This window comes from Crotalus tigris, unplaced genomic scaffold (genome assembly GCF_016545835.1).
Source record: "Crotalus tigris isolate CLP2741 ecotype Arizona unplaced genomic scaffold, ASM1654583v1 scf7180000024434.1680833, whole genome shotgun sequence".
Classification (NCBI taxonomy): domain Eukaryota; kingdom Metazoa; phylum Chordata; class Lepidosauria; order Squamata; family Viperidae; genus Crotalus; species Crotalus tigris.
Genome location: NW_024100602.1, coordinates 1,437,915 through 1,454,293, shown reverse-complemented (window position 1 = coordinate 1,454,293; position 16,379 = coordinate 1,437,915). Strand labels below are relative to the sequence as shown.

Here is a 16,379-nt window from a genome sequence, read left to right as displayed (position 1 = left end):
TTCAAGAACAAGAATGTCTCTATTTGTTAAATTAAGCCAGTCACTTACTAAAGTTAAAGTGGTTGCATCATAATATAATTTCAAATTTGGTGCTTTAAGTCCACCTCTTTCTCGAGCATCTTGTAAAATCTTAAACTTTACCCTTGATTTCTTCCCACCCAAATAAATTTATTAATACCCTTCTGCCACTCATCCAAGTTAGCATCCTTCTTTAAAATGGGTATCATCTGAAACAAAAAAAGAAACTTTGGTAGAACATTCATCTTCACTACTGAAATTCTCCCCAATTCTAGGAATTGTATCTTGTGCACCACTTGGACCCATGTGTGGCATAGGTTTGCTTTTGTCATAAGGCTGAAGTACTTTATTCCCCATAGTGTTACTCTCAAAGACTATTTGGAAGCTTCAGCTAATCCATCATGTTGTGGCCTAAGTAGTTATAGACATATCTAGGTTTGTGGCAATATATTCTTGATTGTGGCTTATATAATAAACCACAATGATGATAAAGCTATGAATGTGTGGAGTCTTAAGTTGGCATGTATTTTCTAGATTCACAGTGGTTTTCATTACCTGGGAAAGAAACTAATTTAGCTTCAGGTATGCTTTAAAAACAGGAAGTGATGGTAATTTCACCACTGTACTGGTTAAATTAGTGTGGTGTACAGATGGGTCATTTCCTGGATGCTGAATGACAATGGGATATGGGACTCCAGGCGGAGAGAAGGCAGTAGCCATATGCCAATAATATGATCCTTCCAGTAATGTGAACAGACTCAGAATACTTCATTATTTTACTAATGCAGTAGCTTCTCTTGAGCCTTATAGCCCCTCACTTTATTGAATATAGATTTCTCTTTGGGAAATGAGATGTGTTCTTGATGCAGAAGATAACCTTCCACTATCCAATTAACTGACAATTTAAATAGATACAATTTTCCCAGACTAATCTCTCCCAAATTTCCCTTATATACAGAAGGGAATACGGCTAGAAAATGGAGACAACCCTGTGGTTCAAGCCTCAATGAAGATCATTCAGCATCCATCTAAATTGCTGTTCATTCCTGTCCTGGAGATATTGCTTTCAGGCTATATCCAATCTCTAAATATTAATTTTTCACTTCACCTTTCAATATGTTTGTTTGCACATTCCCACGTACAAAATTGTACTGTAAAGTAAAATGGTGAAAAGAAAACTCAGTCAAAGCTTCTGCAACTTGTTATGCAATAGTAAGAATTAGGAGCTGCTCCGAAGAATGTAGAGCAAAGGAACACACACACACCCTCTCCAATACTACTAGCAGATAGACATTTAACATGATGGAACAAGAGATTATGGCAATTCTCTGTAAAGTATCAGCTAAAGCAGTCCTGGAAAATTGATACAGTTGTAGTCCCATCTCCAAGGTTTTACAGACGTTATGGCAAATAATATCTACAAATCTCAATTTTACAGCACTTGGAAACCATTGGAAACAAAAAACTATGTTTTTTATTTCCCTAGCAAAGTGAAAAGGCATTTGTATATATGATGTAGATCATTCAGTGCAGTTCCAGGAGTTGATCTGAGCTGAATAAGAAAGCATTGCTAAGAAAGCATTGTTCAGAAGCTAAGCTCATTTAACCCGCATAACACAGTCACTAATAACTAAAGAGGGCATATTCAGACTGCTTCCCCCCCTCCCCTTCGTGGCAACTGATACTGGAATTTAGATTTTAAGGTTTTCAGAACGAAAGAAGGAACTGAGTTCCACAAATTCTAAATGCAGAAATTTAAATACAGAGAATGTCCATCATATCATAGATCAGTTTGGAGCATGAAGTAATATCTTGGCATAAGCTTTTTTTTTTTAATAAGAACTGTGCTGGTTTAAAAGGAAGGCCACCCTGGTGCAGCATTTTATTCCCACTGTGACCAATCAGAAAAATCTATGAAATATGATATAAATGAAATAGCTTCCTCTTAAGAGTGCACTTTGTCAACTATAGCAAGAAGGACATTGCTTTCAACACCAACAACAAAAGGATGCAGGATCATTATATGATCATCACCAGAAACCATTAATATCCCTCGGAAAAAAATTAAGTATTTGTGGATCATTAGCTTCCTACACGGAGGGGATATTCCCAAGAAAATGGGTACCTGCAAAAGAGTAGATACAATCGGAGACAAGTAGTTACACCAGAAATATGCTGATAGTTCAGAATGGCAAAAGGACTAAAAGTAACAGAAAGAAATTGAGAACAAAAGAGATTGGGGGGGTCCTCTCCCACTTTCATACAGATGTCTGCCTGCCTGCCTGCCTACCTGCCTGCTATGCAAGAAGCCATTCCTTTCTGCCCACTGCCAGGGCCTCCCAGTCCACACCTACCTTCAATGCCACTGAGGATCTTGAAGCATTTTGTAGTGAACCAGTAGGATATGATCAGGAGAATGACAATCAGGGAAGCATACAGGAGGCTGTCACTATGGGGGGATTCCTTCTCCATATCGCCATGCCAGGAATGTCCCCCTTCTCCTTTTGCCTGGGCTCCCTGAGTCTCTGCTACCTTAGCTTCTCCAAGGCAGTCTTGAGCTCTCAGCCATGCACATGAACCTGGCTCCCCTGACCAATTATGTTAATTGCTCTTCTCCAACACATGGCGCCTATCTAAAAATAACTGGCTGGCCCGGGGGAGCTGGGGGGGGATACAAGAGATAGGAAGAGAAGATATCTTACTGGATCAAGATTGGGCCCTGTTCCACTGACACATCCTCCATGAATTGGCTGCCATTCTTATATCTCTGATGCTTGAGTCTTTTTCTGTTCCACAGCAAGCATTTCTGCCTGGTTAATCAGGATTCCCCCCCCCTTTGTTTTTAATGAGCTTTAATAATAATGAATTGGAAAATCTTAAACTGTACTTAGTGGTACTGCATGTATTCAGTGATTACAAATGTTTGGCAGCTAGTGGGTTTTCCTTATTTTTCTTCTGCCTTTCTGGGAGACAGTGTAACTCTCCTCTTTGGGCAATATTTTCCTGCAGGGGTGTGAAGATCAGAAGCTAGAACCCCTAGCTATGTAATCTCAATTTCCTCTTCTATTCACTTATTTGATTCTTCCTCATGTAGTTCCTCCTTTAACACGATAGCCTACAGCTCAGGATAGTGAGTTGGTTCACTATCCTAAATACAGATATTAACACTTTCCTCTTATTTAGTCCAGAAAGCCATAAAAGGTTGTCTAGGACACTCTCAACCTAGCTTAAGGAAATGTGATGCTGCCAATTTCCTAAGCTAACTGGCATGGGATTGATCACCAATTGTATATGAGACTGCTAGAAATCTTAGGTATACTGCTCTGAAATTTATGGTAGTAGAAAGGTGGAATCTGTATTTACTAAACAAAGAGATTCTATCAATGTTTTAACAAGCTCAATAGTTGTAATATATGTCTAGAGTTTTGACTCTTTATCAGCCAATTCTAAAGAACTACGAATTGAATCTCGGATCAGCTGCTAGTGCAGTTATATTGAAATTACAAATTTAGAAGAATTATTACATGTGCAGGTGTGTTAATACACAGTCATTTAATTTTCACTCACCTCCAGATATCTAAAATCTTTGCATCTAAGCTACAACAATCAAATGGACAAAAACAGCTCAATAAAGAATAAGAGCATCAGCTATGTTAATTGTGATACTAGCTCTATCAAAGTAATTCTCCTGTCCCATGTTTACAATCATTATTCAAGCTTTCACATCGCATTGTTGTCTTTCTTCTGGCATGTGTTCAGCGATAATGATAATCAATCTAGCTGATACTTAAAATGGTCATGAGGGAACTTCAGCAACAACAGCAATATTTGTTTGCATAGCAAATATCTTGGAGTTAGAACCATGGATCAGTCCATATGACTAAATAGTGTTATCACTTTATCCTTTGTTCACAGAAACACAGCATTTGTATGTCCCTTATTTCCCTGTGGTTACATAATCTCTATGTCAAACCAGGCATGGGTTTCCTTCCTTCCTCCTAAATGATCATTCCAAGAAATGTGTATAGTAAAATAAGGGGAAATAAGGCCAAGAATTAATAGGTGCTAAATGAAGGTGGACTGAAAACAAAAGTGAAAGAAATATGGAAGAATATGTCAGAGGTGGTTTAGTCATATAGAAAAAATGAGTGAAGATCATACTGCAACCCACTTCTGTCAAGAAAAGAGTGAATGAGTTAAGAAGAAGGGATAATCAAGGAATTACATATATCTAATAATATTAATTTTGAGTTTAGCACTACAGGGGTTTCTGTTTGTGCTCTTTTTTTCTGGATATTTTATTCTATGTTTCTATATTATTTTTAATGCTGTTAGTTACCTAGAGTTCCTTGTGTGTAGGCAGCAATATAGATTGAAAGAAAATTTAAAAATATGGGACAGATCCTGAAGAAGAGAATAATGCACATTTTAAGGAAGAAAAGTAAATATACGTAATAGTGGACAAATGTAGTAAAAGCAAGAATGGTTTGCTAAGACAGAAAGCTATAGAGAGATATAATAGTACTATTGATAGCTGTATTCTCTTTTTCATTTTTTATTACATGCCAATAATTTTTTGGAGATACTATTTTTTACTTCTTTTCTGCAAAATGTCCTGGAAAGGAATAGCAGGATAACCACGTATATATGTATGCAATTCAGTGAGGTGTATACAGTGTGTATTTAGTGTGCTAGATGTAGGCAACCTTTTTCAGATAAAGAGCTAAATTCATGAGAAAAGTTATTACATAGAGAGAAATGTTACTAAAGATAGAAATGTCTATTGATCTGAAAAAGTAGTGCAAACCTCTCCTGGAATGATACTTATTTCCAAACAAAATAATGATTATGTTGAGTAAGTTGAATATTTTGCAACTGAAGTAATATATAGTACTAGTATATATTTCTACAACTGTAGAAATGTAAGATAATTACATCTAGTGTATACATTTAGGTTACGGTACCATTGAATACATCTAAGTTTGAAGAGTTTGAGATAGGTCATGTGATACCCATGCCTCTTGGTAGCATCTTGCCTCTGCTTTTTACTCACCTGCTTTTAGCCACCATTTGAGGCAGTTGCTTCACTCCCACTTAATGAAAGAATTGGCCCTCCTATCCTACTATACAATAACCTCAAAATCAAGGTGGAGAATTGAGACCCTCCAGGTACTGCAGAAGTAAACTCTCAGCAGCCCATCCATATGACTATGGGTGAGGGTTACAGATGTTATAATTATGCAACATTAGTTTCCCGAATCCTATATGCACTTAATATTATTATTCCATTCAGTGCAGGTGAAGTTCAGAGAGAACTGATGAGCTAACACTACAAAACTAGCTCATGGAAGAAATAGTATTTGAACCAAGGGTCTCTTGATTCCTAATTCAGTCTTTCAGCCCACCCCTTCTGCATCACCTCTCTGTTTTGAGAAGCCTAATTATCACAAAATAAATTTAATCAGATCTTTCTTTTTCCTTGTATTGCAACAAAATAATTTCTGTCCATCCTTACATACAGCTCAGGCTCAAGAACCAGGTGCTACTGTCCTTCCTTTCTCACTTCATCTGTAAAATATAGCTAAGCATGTATTCACTTTCTTTCTCACAAATATACACTCAGCCACCCACCAGTTCCCTGGCAAGACAGCAGTGGCACAGAGCTAAAATTAGCCAGTCACCCACCTGTCTGGGTATAAATAGAAGATAAAAGCAGCACATAAGCAAGGTTTCAAAATCTCTGAGCCCTAGCTGGGTGCCACAATGCTTGATGCCTACACTAGGCTGCATTGTAGCCAGTTCCTCCTGTCATAGACACAAGGCATTTTGAGTCAAAGCCATTGCTATTAAATATAAAAGTCAAACAGAGCATGGGTTTCCTTCCAGCACCTCATAAGAATCCTGCTTAAAAAGTCTCTGTCCAAACAAGTGTTATCCAGACTCAGTGGATTGTAGCCACCAGCTCTGATCCTCTTTGCTAGCTAAAGACAGGAGTCCTAGTCCATCTCATTCTGACAATGCCAGATGGAGAGAGGATCAGCTAACGATGCCAAACAATTGATTATCCTGCTGACAAACCCATAGCTTTTGGTATGGCTCCACAGTGTCCTCTAAAACATCTGGTAAGTTATTCCAAGTTGAATGATTGGCATTTGTAAACCTATGCAGGGAATAAAAGAAACCTTATTCCCAAAAATTTAGAAAAGAAAAAGAGAAAGAGGAGTTAAAAGAACCCACAATCTAACCTGTCAATCTAAGTCAGTGGTTCTCAACCTTTTTAATGCCGCGACCCCCAACCGGTCGTAAGTCGAGCACTACCCAACCAGTCATAAGTCAAGGACTACCCAACCAGTCGTAAGTTGAGGACTTTCCCTGCCCGGGAGCACCGCCCATGCATGGTGCCGCCCCCTGCGCCGGCTGAGGTGTAGCTGGCAAGCGGCAGAGACGGAGTAGGCCAACCATCGGCTGGCCCAGCCCAAGGCAGGTAAGGCACCCGCCGGGCCCCACGCGTGCCAGCAACCCTCCCTGCGCCCGCCGGCCTCCCACCTCCCACCCCTGGCCCTCTTTTACTTACATTTTTAGTAGTTGCTCAGCAGGGAGGGGTGGAAACTTCCAGACAGCTCGCCTTCGCTGCAGACAACTTGCAGCACCGTTTGCAGAATGGGACTTTTGGGTGGGCTCAGCAGGGCAGAGACAGCCTGGACAATTCCTATTGGCTTTTGAAAGCCAATAGAATTAGACTCTATTCAAGAGAGTCTATTCTATTGGCTTTCAAAAGCCAATAGAATAAAAGGGAGTAGCACAGCTAAGGAAAAGGGGGAAAAAATGGCGGACTGCGTTGTTTGCCGACCCCCGTGAAATGGTCATTCGACCCCAAATGGGGTCCCGATCCACAGGTTGAGAACCACTGATCTAAGTAGTAGGTAGAAATTATCAAAGACCAAGAAAACTGAATGTTACACAGCCAGATCGAAACAAGAATCTCAGCTTTTAAAACAAGATCAAGCTCATGTTAACTTTGCCTCGCCTTTTCTGTCTGGCTCAAAGCCATATAGATGCTGGCCTAATTCCAAGAACAAGAGAGCCAGTCTGATGTAATGGTTAATGCATAAAGCTAGAAACATGGAGACTGTGAGTTTTAATCCTGCCTTGAACGTGAAACCAGCTGGGTTACCTTGGACCAGTCTCTTTCTCTCAGTTCTAGGAAGGAAGCAATGGCAAACCACTTCTGAAAAATCTTGCCAAGAAAACTGCTTAGGCCAGGGGTTCTCAACCTTAGCAACTTTAAGACTTGTGGACTTTAACTTGAAGTCCACAAGTCCTAAAGTTGCCAAGGTTGAGAATCCCTGGCTTAGGCAGTCTTTAAGAATTGAATAGAGGGGGTTTCCAAGGAGAAGAATCAGAGATACAGCAAATATACAGCAATCCAAATGGAAACTGGCTGCTGAATTTTATTTCATAGAGAATGATCTGAGTTGTGTTTCCTTTATTATTCATTGCTTTATTTTGTTCTGCCTGGGTTTTGCATTCTTGGCTGGAGGAGCAGCCACTGAGATGAACCTTATAGACATCTCTCTTTCTTTTTTCCCCACAGCTTCATTTTCCACTTATTATGTTAATCCCAAGGTTTATAATAAAATCTCATATTTTTTTCCCATGAATCTGCCCTTTCTGTCCAGGAATTTAGTCTTCATCACATAATCTGAGTACCATAAGCTGCAGAAAAAGAAGAAAAGCAGAAGCTGGTAGCAGCATTTATTGATTAGGCTCTCCCCCCAGAAGGGCACTGAGATTTTGAGTGGAGGATACAAAGAACCCATAATGGGATCTGGGCAACCTAGTTTACCAAATTCCTGTGGGTGCATGTACCAGCATGTCTCACTGCAGCCTGACTAAATGGAATTCAGCTTTTGTTTCCCTAAGAAGCCTCTTCCATATAATCCCATTTATACAATGACAAACTAGACCGGGGTAGTCAACCTTGGCTCTTTTATGACTTGTGGACTTCAACTCCCAGAATTCCTGAGCCAGCTAAGCTAAGCTGGCTCAGGAATTCTGGGAATTGAAGTCCACGAGTCATAAAAGAGCCAAGATTGACTACCCCTGAACTAGACTATCCCTTTCTAACTCTAAGTTTCTTTTAATAACTAAGTCATTATGAGGTCATTAATTTTAGCCACCGGATAATTCTTGACTTCTTTGGCTAGAGATACATAGAGATACCTAGTTTCCTTACTTTGACAAAAGAGCTCAGTTTCTCCAAAGTGAATATAAGGGTAAGGTGTAGAGGGGGAGGAAGGAATGAGAAAGCTTTATCAAAATCTAGGCTGGAGAACCATTGGGTCTCTTTGCAATGAATTCCAAACACATCCTGATATCCAAGAGCTTACTTAAGCACATAATAAATAACTGGTTTAGGTAGACTGATGGTAGATTTCACAATCACGTAGATTGGGTCAGTATATAAATATGTAAAATAAATAAAAAATTGGAATTCTTGGTCTTTCTTATATTCCTCCTTTCACGCTAAATTCCTTTTTTACAGATTTGCTTTCATTGATTTAATAAGAGCATTTCTCTGTCTATGGAGATTCTCTCATCCAGGTCATGGTTATCCCAAAGGTGCTTTTTCAAGAGGCAACTGAACTTTCTTGTTTTTCTTTGAAGATATTTTGTTTCTCGTCCAAGAAGCTTCTTCAGCTCTGACTGGATGGTGGGGAATGGAAGGGTTTATATTCCTTGCAGACAGCTGTTCATTTGCATTCTTTTACAGAGTCATTGAGGCCACTTGGAAGTTTATCTGTGTCCTCAAGGTCACCTGAGTGGTGCAAATGGGTGTGGAGCCTTCTTGGAACTGCTGAAAGGACTGTGTTGTAGACTGAAGATAGATGATGTCATATCCGTCCTTCTCTGTTGAGAGAAAGCTGTTCAATTTTGACATAGATGGCCCCTTTGACTCCTCTTTCAAACCAACAGTCCTCCCTATCCAAAATGTGGACTTTGCTGTCTTCAAAAGAACGGCCTTTGTCTTTTAAATGCAAATGGACTGCTGAATCTTATCCTGATAGGTTTGTTCTCCTGTGTTCTCCTATGTCTCCTTCTAATACAGGGCACAACATCCTTCTCCATTATGCTACTTTCAATATATGTTGGTTTTTATTTCCCATGGTTGTCAACTACTATGATGAATTACTATGTTAGGAAGGAATGATTGGGGTAGAATTCCATAACATCTAGAAGGCATCATGTTAGGGCACTGTTGTTGTGAGCCCCTTTTCACAGAGCTGCTCATTCAGCCAGATTATTTATCTTTGCTAAGGTGATCTAATGATGTATTATCATTTTTAGTGTTTTTTAATCTGTCATTGTCACAGTTAAATTTAGGTCGCTGACAGCTGAATCTTATTATAGAACTACTGATCAGAGTGGAAGTCGATTATTAATAAAGTACATCCAAATATTGGCAAAAGGCTATTTTTGGCCACTGGTGTTACTGCTTCAGTTTGGTTATTTAATTAAGAATGTTCTCTCTTTGTCCAATGTCACCTATTCTAAAGCCGTCTGCAGGATACAAGACTGCCTGAACTATGAAACACTAGGAAAACTGGTTGCCATTGAACGTGTAATATGTGAATGTATACTAAGAAAAATGCAGGGGTTTTTTTATTCACTATAGAGTAGTGCCCTTAATTAAATAGGATTTCCTGAAAAAATCCTACTACAAAAAAATGAACTGAGTATTAAACTTATTTGAAAGTTAGCAGCTCTGAAGCTCTTTTAACAGATAAGTAAAAGATCTAATAAAGTAAGAATGCAACCCAGAAGAAAAGTATGTTTCAGAAAATTATGTTCAAATAAGCTATGTAATAATTATATTTAAACAAACTGGTTATTTTGGATGGCACCACTACCTACATTTTTAAATCTCTTGCGTTTACCACATTACTCTAGCATGATTAATTCTACAAACAGGGCAGACAACTGGTGCTAATGGTAGCTCCTTTTAATAAGTCAAGTCTTCTTTCAGAAAAAGAAAGACAGGAGTTGAGGGCAGAATCCATGGTATCTTTAGATGTTTAACCGACAGGACCAAAGTGCATCTGAAAAATCACTTTTCACTTTACATAGTCTGTAGTATAAAGGAGATTTAAGATTACAGAAGATCAAGGAATATCTGTCTCAATTCCGGTACCATGATTCTCCTTACTAAATATATAACTTTTAATTAAGTGCCTAAAGATGTATCTTCACCTTTTACAAATTGCTCTCACTCACAACGGCAGTTCAATTCTCTGTGAGTACAACCTCAAGAGGTCTGTCCTAATTTGTATGTCTTGATGTCAGGTAGCCATGATCAGGAACACTTCCCTACAAAAACAAGTATTTAAAGGTGCAGGGTCCAAAGAAAAAGGTCTAGAGAGGATCCTAACCCAACAATGGCATTCCCAAGGCACTTAGAAGTGTTCTCAAAAGTGATACCTAGGTTTCTGAATGTTCCTCCTATATATTCAAAACTGGATTGTAGCACACTGGGCTGCTCATTGATTATATAGTTTTATAGCCAGTTTATGCTTACTCTGTTTTGTCATTCATATGCCATGAATTTTGTTCATACTAGGTGTTCTCTGTAGGGGTTTTCCTCACATGAAAGAGAGTCTGTTTCTCTCCCCCCCCCCCAGGAATGGAAAGCCCCACTCTCATGACCTTCAGAAAGTAATAAAGACTTGGCTCTTCTAGAAGGTTTAGTAATTAAATGCTGTATTTCTGGTACGCTTTGGCTTTATATGCCTCTTGCATACTGTCTTTTAAAGGTCAATTTAAAACATACATCACACTATTTTCTTTTAGAGTAAACAGTGTTTATTCACTCACTCCATTCATTCTTCCTTCATATATCTATTTTGCAATTTAATTCTCACTCTGAATGATCAAACCACCACAGGATATTTTTTTCATACTAGTCCCTCATATTTGCATTCAATGCACAATCCTTTGGCACCCATTCATTCTTGATCGTATCTCTTCATCTTTTACTACATGTGCTCCTTTAGTATCCTATTCCCATTACTGTGAATTTTCTTCTATATTTCTAGTGCCATACTCAACTTTCACTTCTGTATAACAAAGTAGGGAGAAACAGGCATTTATGAACAAACATAAACAAACATCTTTTGACAAACATTATTGTCATTATTTCTCATGACAGGCCATATTGTAACTGTCAGCATTTCTAAGTCTTAAAATTTCTCCATCCATTTTTTTCATTTTTAATAAACATTATAATAAACATTCTACTGAAGTACTTAAGGTATAAGTATTATCTGCGTCTTTTGGTATTTATGTATTATTCACTTAATTTTCTGCTTCCTAGGTTTTTGATATATTGATTTTCAGATTCATACACCTTGTTACATCAAACAATCTATCTAACATTTGCTACTGATTTGGGGAATGCTTAGCCAATAGTACAACTTCTGCATACCTTTTCAACTACCACCTTTCTAATGCAACTCTACCCGTTCTTAGTACATTTATTCATAAATGTATTAACAATCAAGAATTATCCTCCCTGCTCAGTGTTAAACCATTCACTAAACATTCCATTTACAGGTATTTAACATTTAGCAACCACAACTGGGATCAGCAACTCAGTTGTTAAGTGAACTGGTCACAAAGTGAAACAGTGGCCCTGCTCACAATCTTATTTCAGCTTCCTTTTGCTTTATAGACCTACAAAAAGCGTAAATGCAAGGATTGGTGGCAAAGTTATTTTTTCATCTCCATTGTAACTGTGCATGGTTGCTGTACAGGCAGTCACTAAATGAGGACTATTTGTTTTTTCATACACGCTATACTTCTGTCTGCTCTTCGCACATTCAACTTAATACTTTCACAAAATACTCCATTCTTTGAACCTGTTAAGTTTATCCTAAAATGCTTTTCTAACGCAACAAACTCACAATGTACTTTCTTTCTCACCTTTATATATGTTTCTCAAAGACTTTCTGAAGAGTAAAAATCTGATATGTACACCTTGTACCTGTACAAAGTTGAACTCTCCTTCCCAAATTTTATTCACTGAATCCCCTTGTAGCCCCTGTGCTTTTTTGCTTGTGAATTGAGATAAAATAATTCTGCTGTTCCACTTCTCAAAGGAAAAAAGAAAATTGCACAAGCCTGACAATCCCCCAATGGCTCAGAGTATGCTTGTTACTTGACTGAGAACAGGATGCCCAATCTTTTGAGGACAGGAGAGCACATTTGGTTTTTGAGTAATATGTTCCCCAAAGTAGGCAGCTGGAATCAGGACACAAATTAACAGTGTGGTGTCTGTTCTTAAAATGACAGCAATTACAATTCTTAGTCAAGGTGACTTCCCTTGTATTTGATTATATTTTTTTACTGTATGTCTTTCAGGGGCTGCATTTGGCTCTAAGGCTTCAGTAGTAGGAAAATCAAGGCATTCATCTAGGAGGACTTTAGGTAATAAACAACACAGTAACAGGTCTAATATGCTCCTTTCAGAGTTTGTGGTCCTGGCCTAGCAAAGCCCCCAAATGATTAAAAACATATTTCTGAATATTCAGTTACCATTTGAGCACTAAGCAAGCAGTGGCATACATACAAAGTAGAATAAATTGCAGATTTATTCTAGTTCAACTGTAAAGCACTCTACAAGATCAATATGACACAAGGCAGGAAATTTTCTTTGCAATATTGCATTAAGCACTTTGCTAACACATTTCAACACGATGCTGTCTGACAGTGCATTGATGATCAGCATCAATTTCTCTATGAGCCCATATGCAGCCGGAGATACCATCATCATTTAGAGTCTCCATTTCACTCTCCAGATCCTGGGAGTTAACTTAAAATAGTTATCATCTCCACAAGATAAAACATAGATGAATTATATATATAAGCAATATTTCAAACACATATATATATTACTTCTATTGTTTGTTCATATTTGGAGTAAAATAAACATTATATACTAAAGTTGGAGCTAAGAGACACTGCAGATGGATGATTATGCTTCAAACAGAAGAATTTTACTAAACAAACACACACACACACACACACACACACACACACACAGAGAGAGAGAGAGAGAGAGAAAGGCCTTTCAGTTTTTCAAATAACAACCGCCAACACCATTCTATGTGTGCCATGTATGTGTGTCACGTTTGTCCATTATATGGTTTCCTAACAACCCAATTTTCTCTGTTGACATGGTACCCTAGACATAACATCACCATATCAACTGGGTTCACACATAATCTAGAATGTGCTATATAGTATATCATGGTGTAGTATATCATGTGCTATAGTACTGTATATCATGTAAAAACAGCCCATTTGGTCCTGGACCTGGATAAGGCAGAGTCAATTTGCCATTGGTCCAGAAACATACTCATTTATGCAGCCATGAAACATTGGGTCCCTCCATAGATTACAGAGCAGAAAGATGATCAAATAGTTTGCCACTCCTTTACAAGATGGTGGAGGCATGATTAAGCCATGGAGATTCTTTGAAAATTACCATACAGTCTGGGGAGAAAAATCCAGGGTGAAAGAATGCAATGATTCTGCAGATCAGGGCAAAGGTAGATTAGTACAAAGGAAACATGCAGCATTAAATGATAAAGTAGGTCAGAGGACAGGCTAATATATTTCCCATCAACTACCCCCTACAATATGGGGATTAGAGGCAAAAGATTATGGGAATTGTAGCCCAATTCATCTATAAAGCATCAGGTTGGAAGAAAGCTAAAGTAGGGCTAATCTGTTCTAGCTCATCTTCTTTTCCCTGATACAGATAAAAATATGGACTATTGAATGTAAAATCAAAGGAGGTGAGCTCCAATCCAAAGACTGGATCCAACAGATCTTTAACCTGGCTCTCCTCCCAGAACATCTCTTGGGTAGATGCATTCATTTAAGCAGCAAAGTTTTCATCTTATCAGTGAAGAGGTTGACTAATTGCTTTGTAGAGAGTGGTATGGAGAGAGTGGTATGGAGAAAAGATATGGGAGCCAACATAACAGTTCTTTCAGTGTGAAAAGAAGAATTCTGAAAAAGGTGTGTTGCTTATGCAGCATCTACCAAATTATCAGCTGACCCAGGTGACCTCAAGCCAAACGTAATCTGGTACTGAGTCACAACAGAGATATGCCTATTATCTAAATCCAATGTAATTTGCTCCCTAAGATCTACATATAACATCTACCATATGCTGTTTTCTTCCTTCTCTGAAGAACCACAATAACCTACAACTGTATTGGGCAATACAGCATTTTCCCCTTCCATTGCTTGTAGAGCTCAGCTATTTTTAAAGGCCCACCACACAAACACAAAATATGTGTAGGGTCTCATCATCCCTCTGCTTGCTGTGCCAACCACACATGTCCCAATCCATCCCTCCTCCAGAATGCTGGGAACTCCTACCTTGATATAAGGTCCCAGTTACAAACTGGTAGAAGAAACGGATCGCCCGCCCCAGCTGCTTCTTGCACCGTTGCTGGCAATGAGCCATGGCACTAGCAATACAGTGGCAGGGGGACACACCTGGCTGTGGACCCGCAGGCTCTCAGGAACAGGTGAAACTTAGTAGAACTCGGAGAGAAGAGCGTCTTCTGCTCTTGGCTATTACACAGCCAGTATTCAGGCAAGAAAAGTCAGAGCCACCACTGAAGAGAGAGAGCTCTGATCTCAGACATGAAAGTTTGGACTGGATTGAAAAGATCCAGCTGAGATTGGTGGCTGTTGAAGGCTTCGGGGACGCTAGAAGAGCAAAGATGACCAGCCAACAGACACGCCCAGGGCCAAAGCTGGGGTGACCTCCCACCAAGGCGAGAAGATCGCAGCGTACCCCAATACTTGGGCGAAGGCAAGGACTGGCAGCGGCCGCCGTTTCAACCCAGAGTTGCTCGACGATCCTTCCCCGGACGCTCAGTTGAGCAGGAATTTCCAGCAAAGTTGCAACGAAGAGCGGACGGCGGAGTTGGAGTCGCCAACCACGCAGCGGTCAATCGGCTGTCCCGGTTCCTCGAAGAGGGCAGCAGCCAGCTGTTCCCCATTCCAGGCGGATGCCTTTTCGGATCCTCGGTTGCTTTGCCTGGCGTGACATCTTTCTCCGCCACACCCAGTTCTCCACAAGACAGCTGCCAGGAAATCAGAGGCAGTGCTAGGTTGGCATGGCAATGGTCTGACTCCACAGGTCCTACTGACCAATGGGGTGCTGCCTCCCCCTCCTCCTCCCGGCTCTTCTACTGGAGCCTCCCAGGACGTTCATTCCGAAGCACTAAACTGCTCTGGGCAACAATGGGGCGAGTGCAAAGTGACTTCTCCAACTCTCCGTGTAAGCAGAGGAGAAGCCACAGATGGCGAAGACAAAACGCCTGCGGGAGGCATTGGCGAATGATCAAAGCGCTCTGTGCCTGAAAAAAAGATCCAACATCACACGAAATTTGCACTGGCAACATTTGAAGGAGCGGCCGGCACACCCGGAGCTCTGCTCCCTGAGCTGGAATAATTTAGAGAAGTCTGCATTTTTTAAAAAGGAGGAAAGAAGAGTTGAGGAACTTGCGCGAATGGTTTCTGAAAATAATGTGTAAGAAAGGGATTTGGTCTGGGCACGAAAGAGACAGGACTGCAGGAATCAGAAACGAGGAGTTGGCTAAAACATGATTTTCCTGCTCAGATGCAGCTTACTTTTTGATATTAACAAGAAATCCAGAAAACTCCATTAATCTGGATTAACGTAAACTCTTAAATGCTCTATATCTCTTGGGGACTACATGGAGGAAGTGTCTTGCTGCTACCTTTCAGAATATATTTCTGACTTTCCAGTCTAGCCCCCCAGCCCTGAAATTTCCCTCAAAGTCTTAACCAGGTTCAGTGTTCAGCTTTTTAAAGATCAGCCAAAATCGGATGGTGCTACCAACTTGTGGTTTTACTGATATTATTTAACATATACAGTAGGTTGGGTTCACATGGAACGTTAACATGTACAAAGATGTAAAGCCAAACTCACATTATGGCTTAATATTATTATCTGTTGCCCAGGCCACTTTGTAAAGTACACGAACCCATCATTTTTAAAATCCTAGTTTAGCACTGTATATGAACTCAGCCAAAGACATCTAGATAGTTTTTTAAAAAGTAGATAAATTCTAAATATTATAATTTAGCACAATGATAAGAGCAAAGTATTGTGACTCCTGCTGATCTATATAAAAATATTTCTTGCCTTGGGGGATTTATGTCTATAAAGGATTTGTTTCAAAAAATAAAGCATGCAATTTTTCTTTGAATATGCTACACAGAGGAGCTGAAATGATCACTTAACTTTCTATATC

The 16,379-nt window shown here is 39.4% G+C and overlaps 1 protein-coding gene across 2 annotated transcripts in view; it reads right to left on the bottom strand.

The window, feature by feature from the left end:
• The window catches only part of KCNIP2 (potassium voltage-gated channel interacting protein 2), a 123,171-nt gene that overhangs the window by 40,252 nt on the left and 66,540 nt on the right, over positions 1 to 16,379 (bottom strand). Inside the window, exon 1 of one of the 2 annotated variants that reach the window (XM_039331143.1) lies at positions 14,467 to 15,322. The exons of the other annotated variant lie outside the window; for it this stretch is intronic. Within the exon in view, the coding sequence (XP_039187077.1) occupies positions 14,467 to 14,554 (88 nt within the window). The 5' untranslated portion in view covers positions 14,555 to 15,322. Of the gene's footprint in view, positions 1 to 14,466; positions 15,323 to 16,379 lie in introns of those variants that run through there. 2 annotated transcript variants of the gene reach the window in all.